Source organism: Phlebotomus papatasi, chromosome 1 (assembly GCF_024763615.1).
Source record: "Phlebotomus papatasi isolate M1 chromosome 1, Ppap_2.1, whole genome shotgun sequence".
NCBI classification, from domain to species: Eukaryota; Metazoa; Arthropoda; class Insecta; order Diptera; family Psychodidae; genus Phlebotomus; species Phlebotomus papatasi.
This window is the reverse complement of record NC_077222.1, coordinates 46888317-46900550: the sequence shown is the minus strand read 5'-3', so window position 1 is coordinate 46900550 and position 12234 is coordinate 46888317. Positions and strand designations below refer to the sequence as shown.

Below are 12234 nucleotides of genomic sequence, written 5' to 3'. Positions count from 1 at the left end.
GGGCCTCTCATCAACATATCCTGATTTGTGCCATGCATATTTGAAACTGCATTTAAATCTTTCTGCAGACAATTGATTAAAAATGAGTGAGTGTTTTTTAAATTCTCTATCTCTTGTGCATAGATTTATTGATGTATTTTGCAAGACACATTGCTTAGGCAAGTGATTTAAAAAAGCAAATAAAAATAACGCTATGTATATCTAGGACCAATAAGACCGTATATGGATGAATTCTTAATTTCTATTCCTTAAAAAAAAAATTAAAACAAGCAGACGCGTTGAAGAACTTTTAAGACACTTACTTTAGTTAAACATTCATATTAGGAGTATATTACAGGGCAAAGCAAATATAGATACACTAAGGAAAAATTACGGTCAATGAAAAAAAAATCCGACAAAAAAAACAGATAAAAAAATAATAGAAGAAAAAAAAACAATAAGGCAGCACAAAGCAAGAATCGAACTCGGGACCTTTGCGTTGTAAACACCGTCCGCTAGCCCGCTGCACCACGACTGCTCCTGCTGGCTCTCTAGAACTTTCTTTATCATTAACATTTTATGGAATCCTTTGATTGCTTTTTTTGCAAAGGAAAAAAAAATTTAGCACTTTTTGAGTATGACACGATCCTTATGATCCCTATCCGCGTCTATGTTCTCAATATGAAGCCAATCTGAATTTGATGACTCGATGACCTCCCTTGTCAGAGGAAAGTCTAGGAAAACGGCATGTAAAGCATTTTTCTAAAGAGCAGGTGGAGCTATTTCAAAAATTGAACTTAAACCAGGTTTGCTCCAATATGTGTTTTTCATTGTTCTTCGAGGTAATCCTGGTACCCGCTCTTTACACCAGGATGAATTTTTGTCCAAAAATTAAAGTGGATAGAGTTCAAAGATGTTTTGTAGTGCTAAAAAGTGCCAAGATAAATTCCCATACTCAATGAAAACTCAAAAAATTCCCCAGAAAAGCTATGCATGCCATTTGTGAGAAGACATCGACCTCGAGGCAGACCTAAGACAAGGTGGCTGAATCAAATTCAGAATCTTGACTTGGAGCGCCTTGGGATTGAACCTGAAAATTTTCCTAAAATGCCGGAGGATCAACAAGTGTAGGCTGAAAAATTGGATGTCATGGGCCCGCGACCTCAATAGGGATTAGCAGTTGAAAATGATAATGATGAATGAAAGCTCAGGTTTGTGACTTTCTTTTTTAGTGAGTATCTCTTGAAAATTCTCTTTTGGTGTTCGTTGACTCAGGCCATCATACAAAGTAGTCTTTTCTTAAAGAAGACGCATTCAATTTTAATTTTCTAAAATTTCTCACAAAAAGATTATCAAAATGATAAAAATAGTCCATGAAAAAGCCATGAAGTGATTCAGTATCACAAGAGGTCGAGTTACAGAAGGCCATGCATCCCTTAAGTAACTGGTACATATTCACTATCTTATTTGAAGAAAAAGCATTTTTACAGTGGAGGGTACAAAAAATTCATTTTTTCATACGTTTAGGGGGGGACATTAGCTCTGAAAAATGCGACCGATTTTAGTGTAATTTTTTCCCTGTTTTTGTACACATTTCACGAGATATCTCCAAAACAACGTAGGTTGCCAATTTGAGGTTTTCGGCTGCCTATTCAATATTAAGTTGGCTTTTATTTTGCATTTATATTTTTTGCTAATTCATTCTACACTGACAGAAAACAGCTAATAATCCCAAAAGTTTTTTCGGCGCGCTAGAAACATATGGGAAACATAGGAAATGTCGTGCCCCTGCGTTTTTCCATAGAGACAATGAACTTTTGGGAAACTTTTTTCCTAAAGGCAACTGACTTATCATTCTGATATGCTTCGAGGTTTTGCATTCTATTTGAAACACACTTAATTTGTTTGAGTCAACGTGTAAAATCTGCAAAATATTAGCAGAGTAAAAGAGAAATAGCTTCAATTTTTATTAAACATCCACCATCTTAATTTTATGTGAAGAGTATGCTAAGATTTTATTCAAAAGAAAAGATCTTCATCTTCTATTTTATATGAGAAAGTCTCTCAGAAATACATATCAATCTAACAACGAGTTATCATTGAAAAGGTGTGAGATGATTTAATATCGCAGATAATTGAATTTTAAGAGACTATGGATTACCCTATTAACACGTTTCACAAATAAAATCGATTCATATCTCAGAACAGAACATTTACGATTGCCTAAAGTATTTTCCAAACGGTGGCGGTGTGGCGGTTACACAGAAATTTCTAAATTGCAACTCAAATAAAGTTTTCGATGTTCTTCAGTGCAAGGTGTAAAAGGTGTAAATAAAATATTAATAACAATAATACTAGGACAAATTTTTGCCCGAGAATTAAAGAGGACATAGTCCCGTGGTGATGTAGTGAGTGCAAGCCAAATTTCCATATTCAGTCTAAAGCAAAAATCTGTGACATTCTTTTACTAAACATCTTCTTGAAGCTTTTCTTTTGATCCGTTCACAGAGGGAATATACTAAAAATATGATCATTTAATAAAAAGAAAAGGATTTCGCACTTTTCTACTTTCAAGAAGGGTCTAGCAGGGATAAACGTAATTTGGGAACAAGTTATCAGTGAAAAACATGTAAAATGTTTCAGTATCGCACATAACTAAATTTTAGGGGTACATTCATCAGCTCCACAGTAATCAGTGACATGCTCACCCCATTCTGTATAATTTGAGAAAAAATAATTTAATATGAAAAACATCTTCAGATTTGTTATTTTGTTGCCGTTTCTCAAGTCTTTATGCTATAGGGTTCATGTGCAAATTTCTTCAGATCTCTTTAAAGCACATTGCAAATAGTAAGAAAAGCATCAATTATAAATTCAAAATATGTAATATTGGGGAGGGAAGGGTGGGGTTTCTCTTGCAAAGTTATCAGAAACCTAACACCTTTTCCCATTCTTTCCTCACTTGCGGCCAAGAAAATTAAATGATTCATATACAAAGAATGAAATTTGCTTTCATTGACGATTTTTCACTCCTCTTTTAATCACCTCACTCCACTCCATAAAACTCATGAACGATGCAGGAGATCATATTTCGGTCATTCTGGCGACAAGTGCATAGAAAGGGAAGTAAGTACATTCAACCATCAATTTGTAATATTAGGAAATAATTTAGGTATAGCGAGCTTATATCACATACTCGAGATCCAAGATCAGTGTATGGAAATGCTTTTTCACAAAAAATGGACAAAGAAAAGTCATGAGATCAGTGGATCATATAGATCATCATGATCTAAAGAGGCACTGCGAAATTTGTCGGATATTGTAAATAGAGGGACAGAAGTGAAAATTTTTGGTAGACATATAAGAAGGATTCTCCAGAAAAAAAATTACATAAATTAAACAGATCTTAAGAATCTCTTGCCATAATTAGACAGCGCGTGCCACAACAGTTCTCTAAATTGAAACAGTCTCTAACTGTTTGAAGCAACTTTTAACAGTATCCAACCCCTTCTCCGCACATTGCTAGGATATAACCCTGTAAAACTGATTTTTTGGGGTTACAAAATATTCGACCTGTGAAGATACTTTTTCATAGCTATGCATGGGAGGTGATCATACCACTAAAATTGCGAAGAACATCTGGGGTAAGTAAAGTAAAGGGGCGCAAAATAGACTCCATACTTAGATAAAAGATCATCCCAATGGAAGATCTCCCTTAAAAGTGCGGTGGAGTAAATTAATGTCCCGAAAACATATGTGAAATTATATGAAAAGCACTTATTTTCACTGTAAAAACGTTTATCCTCTTTATTTAGAAATCTTTAATAGCTCTCAAAGGGAAGAAAAATTCCCACAGCAATTAAAATATTCCCACGACAATTAATTTATAGTCGCCCCCCCCCATATGACACATTCCATGCCATTTTTGCAATAGGATGCATTCTTAACTACGGGTCATATATCCCGAACTTACCACGCGCCACTCTGAAACCCGAAACCCGAGATCTGTTTCTCGCACTGTTTTTCCCCGCCAAGTGACGCGCGCAATTATTCCCACGGGGCATGTGTATGTGTATGAAAATGTATGCATGCATGGGAAATGTCTATATGGGATATCTATGCATGGGTGACGTCAGCCTGTGGACGATGCAACGGTTCACGATTCAGCGAGAGCCCATCAACATGCCGCCGTGGCCGAGTGGTCTAAGCGGTGGTACACATTACGTTTAAGACTTTAAGTATCTGTCGGTTCAATCCCAGGTCTCGGCCAAAACATTTTCACGTCGCGAAAAAAAAATTACGGAAATGGTTAATAATAGGAATAACAGAGGGTGCGCGCATAGAAAATAAGAGCAGCGGTCGGTAAATAAAAATGGCGGACAAAAATAAAAATGGCGGTCGGAAATTAAAAATGGCGGACAAAAATAGGAGCAGCGGTCGGTAATAAAAAAATGGCGGATAAAAATAAAAATGGCGGATGGTAATTCAAAATGGCGGACAAAAAATAAAAAAAATGGCAGACAGAAATCAAAATGGTGGATAGGCATTCAAAATAGCGGATAGAAATTGAAAATGGCGGACAAAAATTGAAAATGGCGGACAGAAATTCAAATTCACAATCATAGATGGCGCTCGTGTGCTCTAACGGAAATTCAAATTTTCACTGAGTGACGTCATCCCCCCGGGGTGACATCGGCCCACAAAATATTGCGTCATGTCTCCAGGGTGTGACGTCATCATACACGTGAGATCATCACACACGTGACGTCACAGAACAGCGACTTGCTCTATAGTGACGTCACACCCACTTGCTCGATTGTGACGTCACAAACAGCGACTTGCTCCATATGTGACGTCACAAACAGCGACTTGCTCCATGTATACTACTTTTATGTAAAAATATTTTTACTTGGGGACACTGTTTTTGTGGGTGGTGACAAATTCATAAATTCTACCTGTGTCCATCCTATATTTTAAAAAGGGTCCATGAATGATAATTTAATTGTGGCAACTCTATCATTAGATGTGATTCTTTCATAATTACATCTATTGAAATCCGCCTATTTTATCGACAATTGACATGGCCTTCAACCCTGTTGCCTGAATTTTAAGGTTGCAGAGTAACATTTTCATGGACTCAAAGTGAAAAAATGGTTTTCGCTAGTGCCCTAATGTCATAAAAACACGGCTTAGAAAAATTACATAAAAGTGATTTTAAAACTAATAACCAGTCATATAAAGGATTTAAGCAGATAGATTAGAGTTCCGTCTAAATATTGATGTGCAATTTTTTGTATCCGGTGAAATTTTTGCAGTGAAAATAGGCCTCCGATTTGTCGAATCAATTATTATACAGGAAGGCCCCGGACCCGACTTGTATAAAAGTCGCCACTGAATTTTCATTTTCTTCTTGAGGAAAATCTAAGGATTTCCAGGAACTATGTGAGCTAGGACTATGAACCTAATAAGTGAGACATTTTTTTGTCATAGTGCAAGAATCGCTTCGATTTGTGTGTTAATCAGAAAAAAATCACAAACCTTGGACATCATTTTACAGTATCAAGCATGGTCACTTTCCCCTATTTGTCGTAACTTCATTTTTGCGACATATATAGAATCGGCGTAATTTTGTTTATTAAACGTACTTGAGAAAAAGAAACTTTTGTAAGCCCATTAAAAATTATTTTAAACAAAAATTATCGTAAGTGCCCTTAATTAATACAAATTTATCAGAATTTGTCGTAACTTCCATTTTTGGGGAAGTTACGACAAATTTTCATACAAAATTTTCTCAAAACAACATTTGCCGTAACTTCTTTTGCTCGTTTGCGTGGCTTGTGATTTGCAGCAAAAATGTAATATTTCTCATTAAAACGTTCACAAACTCTTTTAAATATCCAAAGACAGTGTGAATAATGCAACAATAAATCATTTTTATTCAATATTTGTGAGAAAAAAGTAAGAAAAAATCCCTGCCCATTTGTCATTAATTCAAAACAAAACAAGCGACACGGCGTGCAAAATTTATTCAATAAAATTTATGAAATAAAAAGCTTTTAGGGACAGGAATAAGAGTTTAATTGATTAATTTAGTCAAATAAAAATACTTATTATCACTAGAGTCATTAAAATTGATATATTGCATTTTTGAAAATTGTCGTAACTTCCAAGATCTACATACATTGGAAGTTACGGCTTTATAAACGATGGAAGTTACGATAAAATCTTATTGTGTTTCATCAAACATATATCTCAACTTCTCAGCTTTTAAATCATTTTATAAACATTTTTTCGAGTTAACTTACAGTTTATTAGTGCCACTTTTATTATTTTGGCTCAAAAGTATCGCATTTGGGACCCATTTTTAAGAAAAATAATGCTGAACTGAAAATTTCGTCTCCTGAAAAGTTGTCAAAAGGAAGTTACGACAAATGCTGATTTAACGGACGTTGTATTTTTCGCGATTTTTTGAGACGAGTTTTCTTCTTTGTGTTTAAAAAAAATGTTTTTTTTTTCATAGGTATAATCCTTGAAAAATATTTACCCCACTCAGCTGGATTAATTTCAAATTGCTCTCCTTTCCCTGTTACTAAAAATCTGTCGACGCCTTTGCGTAACAAAAATGTAACATTTTGCTCTCTTAAATGAAAAAAATATGCAGTCGATATAATTTAAGACATTTTTTCTTCCACAAATTTGTCGTCAAGCACTTTATGTATTTTAATATGAAATGCACTTTCATTAAGTCAGTCAAATGATATTTCTTGTAAGAAAACTATTCTAAATAAAAATAATCCGAAATTTGAATATTTTTAAATTTATTTAAATCCCTCGAATCTTTACAAGATTGAGGAAGTTCATGAAATAAAATCTTCGATAAAAATTTGAAAACTTGATCGTTTAATTTTGGAAGATATTGAATTTTGAAATTTTTGATTTGTGATTGTGACTTTTTCCTCAGACTTGATTTAATTTTGATTTTTAGATCCAAACTAAAATGCATTTTCAAAAAAAAAAAAACATTCTCGCACTTCACCATCAGAAAATACGTATTCTTATTTCTTTACCTAATATATACGTGAATTGTTTGTCATAAAAATTGTATTTTTTAGGGAAAATCTGTATATAATTTAAACCTAGAAATTTCACCTGTGACCACAAAAACTTTAAATATTTTTTGTGCTATATTCATGATGAAAGTAAATTTTATGGCAACACTATGAAAAAAATCGATTTTACCAATATCACTTTCAAATCGTCACATTATTAAGAATGTCGATAGTACTTTTTCATCCAACGATTCTTCATGTATTAGTGAAAAATTATAGGGAAAAGTAAATAATTATTATTCAAATGAAAACTATCTCGTAATTAACTTTATTAAACCAGAAACAAGGGCATACTATAATATCTAAACTAGCAACTTAGAAGTCGAAATACCTAACGAAAAATTATAATCAAAATTACAGTATAAGGGCAGAATCACATTGACAGACTCACCGTTAATTTACGCATTTTTGTTGCAATTCTTACGCAAATTCTCAATTACCTTATCTTATAATTCTGTGGCACTAGATGAAAATAATATAATAAAATTGAAGAAATAAAACGAAAATGCGATAAAAGGTGAGCAAAAATCGCATTTATCGCATTTTCGTTTTATTTCTTCAATTTTATTATATTATTTTTATCTAGTGTCACAGAGTACAGTAGACTCTCTCAAATTCGGGCATATGGGACCGAAATGTCAGCCGAATTAAACAGAAATTCCGGCGACCAAATTTTGTGAAATGCAACGATTTTTTATTCATGTGCATATAGATATTGAGTTTACACGCTCATTTATAAGGTAAATTGCAGGAAAATCCCTGAATAATGCAAAATCACATCAAAACTAAGACAAACCATGCCAAATTTGAGCATATTTGATTCATTTGATAATCATAATCAAACTTGAAAAATGACAACAAACTTTTTTCAAATGTAACCGCTGCCCGAATTAAAAAGTAGCCCGATCTTAAAAGAGCCGAATTAGCGAGAGTCTACTGTATAAGATAAGGTAATTGAGAATTTTCGTAAGAATTGCAACAAAATTGAGTAAATTAAGGAAAAACGGTGAGGCTTTGCCGTTGACGGTGACCATTTGACTGTCAAATGTAATTCTGCCCTAATGCCCATTTTGTAAAAATGGTTTTAAATAATAGTAGGGGAGACCGGGGAGGTTTGGGACAGGGGTAGTGTGGGACAAGGCGATTTTTCCATTAATTTTTGAAATAAATGGGATATAACCACTACTCAATCGTAGGCAATATTAAGATGTATCTGGACTAAGAGAATGGATATCCTCAGTTTTATTGTTTTAATTCTGTGAACACTTTCATAAAAATTGATAAAAATAGTATTTTTTTGATTTCTCAGTTTTGCTTTTTGTATTTTATATCAGCGATATATAATAATCAAAACTTTTTTATCTCATTAGCTAGCAGTATAATCTGGGAACATATTTTTATAAAAGTTTCAGAGCTTACACGCTCTTGTTTTTTACTTAAAGATTTTAAATACCAAAACTACCCTCGGGGGGATGTTTGGGACACCTGAACGGGGATGAATGGGACGTTGATTTTCGACAAGATTGTAGGTGGTGTGCAATTTTTTATTGTCAAAATGGCAGAGTAATGCCCAGTTTCTACTGAAAATCTACCTCTTGTGCAAACTTTACCAGTTGAGCAGTTGTCTACAGGGACAATTAAACCATTGATGTCTTGGGAATAAATAATTTACTCTCCAGAGGATATTCGACCTTGGCTCAATCCCGTTAAAAACTATTTTTTTGAAAATTTCTCGAGCAATATCCTCTACAATTCTCACAAGTTCTGCAGAAAAGGCAACACGAAACCTTTTTCAGAGAAATAAGGAAAAAAACAGTTTATATGCAGTTGTCGTAAAATCAAACAGGAATCCGCCAATGAGTTCAAAACTAAAAGTGTCAAAAGAATCTACTCGCCTGAGGAATTTGATGATTCCAATATTTAGAATATAAAAGCAAAGAAATCTAGGATAGTAAATAAGAAGAAAATACATTAAATAAGTGATTGACAATAAATGACCCTACTGTACAAATTAAATTGATATTCATTTCTAAAATAAAAGATTAAACATTTTTATTTCAATTAGAAATATTTTTATTCTAGTATTTTAAATTAATTAATGTGCTCCAATAATGCAAATTTTGCGAGAAAAAATGCGTCCCAAACATCCCCTTTTGAGTCCCATACTGCCCCAAATCGGGGAGGTTTGGGACAAAGCGTCAAGTTAAATGTTTTATCTTCTCCAAGAAAATTCAGCTGTTTTCCAAGTTCTATCGAGTAGTTTTTATAAAGTCAATACCCATAAGTATCTTATAGACCGCATGAAATTGTAATACATTATCGTAAATTTTTGGAATATTGTCTCAAAGTCAAAACATGAAAAAGTGTCCCAAATCTCCCCGGTCTCCCCTATAACATGATTAGACTTAAAAAATTTTCTATTAATATGGGGATAATGTTTCTACTTTGATTTTATACTATTTTGCTCAAATTACTTTTTAAGGGAAACTAGAAAAATTCCACTGTGTAATTATGCGTCATAATAATTGTATCCCAGTGTCCTCTATCTAGACTAATTAAGTATATTAAATTTTTATGTGGTATGAAAGAGCAAAATAATAAATGGGAAAGCATAAAATAGTAATAATTTAATAGTCAAATTATTTTATAATAGCATAAATTGACATTTATTATCATATTCCAAATTGATTAGAAAATAATTTTCTCTTACAGAATTTCCCACAGTTTTGGCCGAATGAAAATGATTCAATTGAAACTGATAGTTATCGTATAAAATATCTAACTGAACACAATTGCCACGATTATATTAACCGTGAATTTGTGATGCAATCTATACAAGATGATTATGAGCTCAACACCAAAATGCTTCACTGTCCCACTTGGCCGGACCTAATGACTCCTGCTGGAATTTTCGATTTTATAGTGAAAGTACATGAGAGAGGCTCAGAATATCGAAATGGACCGATTGTTGTTGTAGATAGGTGAATTGTTTAATTATATATTTAATTTTGTGCATGAATAGCCATCTAATGGGAATAGGGGAGTGCAGTGAATATTGATAAAATTTTCTGTTTGCAGATATGGTGGAGCTCAGGCTGCTATATTTTGTATTGTAACCTCTTTGGCTATGCAGTTGGAATATGATGCAACAGCAAATATCTATACCTATGCAAAATTATACCACAACAAGAGGCCAGGGATTTGGACCACGGCGGAGGAAGTCAAACAAATCTATAGGATATTGACATATCTGCCGAGTGATTTGCAATTACTGAAATGCACAGCATTGAGGACGGAATTTGAGGAGGTGACAACGGCCACTCCGGATTTGTACAGTAAAATATGTAGTAATGGAAATATAAGCTCAGCACTACACACATCCAATTCCTTGACAAACACCAATGTCACATCTGTTCCAGCATCAAATGGTAATGTTACAAAGCCCGAAATTATTGAGGATTCGGAAGAGATGATCGTACAAACTAATGATGAAGACAAAACTGATGTTTAAAATGCATTGGTCAGCTATTAAACATGTCCGAGTTATTATCCTTACATGAATTACAGCACATTTCCATTGAAAGAACAAGGGTACGTACAATTTTTTTTTGTTTTGAAAATATGTTTTCGAAATTACGAATGTGAGACAACCAGAACTAGATCTCACACTCTTTTACTGAATTATCAAATACATGTTTACAAAATAAACTCGATTGTGTGTTGCTCATAAATACAAGTGAAAAAAAAGAAGGTAAAAAATAACTGACTTTAAGGTTGATTGCATATTACACTATTGTAATACAACAAAAAAAATATGAATGTAATTTAGATGATGAAGAAGTATATAGTTAAAAAATACTCTACTTCGCAAGACTGGATTTTATACATTTTTTATATTAAAAAAAAAATTGATTTGTCGAATTATCACAGTTTTCAGTGTTAATTTAAAAGAAAAAAATCAACTGCACAATTTAACATTCACAACATCACATTTTTCATGTTTTTCACAAAAACGGCATCAAAAAATATTAAAAATTCCTAACAATTTGTATCTTTTTTAATGAAGAAAAAAGTAGGATTTCAGCATAGTCACTAATTTAAGAGGGTTTTGTTAAGAAATTCTTTTCAAAACAATTTTTCTGCAATTTTTTTTACATGGCTTTTTATAATCACATGAAAATAGAATCAAAAATATAAAAACTGTGATAATTTGATCCTTCCCAGTAAATATATTAAGAAATATTGAAAAGATAAGGAAAACATTATTAGACAACAAATAAAATATTTTTCTTTTATTGTATGTAATATATAAATATAAGATAAATGTGATTATACATAAATACTTAGCATTAGGTATAATAAGCGTAAAGTATATTTTTAATTTATTTAAGTGAAAATTATGTAAATTGGAAAAAAAACAGATTAAGAGAGGTTTGTAGGAATCCAAAGTAATTGTAACTATGTAGAACGAAATAATAGTGTATTGAAATTTTGAAATATTAGGTGGGATGAACAATTTTAATGCATAAAATTGTTGTTAAAATCGTTAATTATGATGAAATCTAGTGAACGCAACATTTGTAGCAGTAGATTGAAATATAAAATAGATTTAAACATAATACACCTGCAGATTTAATTTCTACTTAGTTTTTTTTTAAATTTTTTTCTACGATTATAACAAAATTCTTGAATCAACAATATTAAAAATAAACAGATTAAGAGTTAAAAAAAAAAAATTAAAAAGCTACTTACTCGGTAAATTACAATTCAAAAATAAAATGTAATCTTTATAATATACGTAAAAGCAATTAATGTTGAATTTGTAAAGATATTAGGGGGAACTGGGGCAGTAGTAAACTGGGGTAGTTGTAAACACTGTGATTTTTTTCATTAATTTTAAGACTCCAGAGGATAAAACCCATAAGCATTCATAGATACCATGGGAATGTATGTCTACAGATGAATTGGTCAATAAAATCCTAATACTTTAAAAATAAAAATCATTTTTCCCGAAAATGTTGATATTTCGATTATTTTGGTCATTTTGATTTCCACCTGGAAATTAAAAACTGTGTAAAATAATCGAAATGTAGCAATACCAGTTCTTTCCTACATCTTTTAGGATTATATTTATGCATTTACTAGA

The 12234-nt window shown here is 32.4% G+C and overlaps 1 protein-coding gene across 5 annotated transcripts in view; it reads left to right on the top strand.

Moving 5' to 3' along the window:
• The window catches only part of LOC129799465 (tyrosine-protein phosphatase 99A), an 80505-nt gene extending 68798 nt beyond the window's left edge, over positions 1-11707 (top strand). For all 5 annotated transcript variants that reach the window (XM_055843357.1, XM_055843360.1, XM_055843359.1 and 2 more), the window contains exons 16-17: positions 9801-10069; positions 10167-11707. In XM_055843357.1, the coding sequence (XP_055699332.1) occupies positions 9801-10069; positions 10167-10599 (702 nt within the window). In that variant the 3' untranslated portion in view covers positions 10600-11707. The remainder of the gene's footprint in view (positions 1-9800; positions 10070-10166) is intronic.
• The last annotated feature ends 527 nt before the right edge of the window (positions 11708-12234 follow it).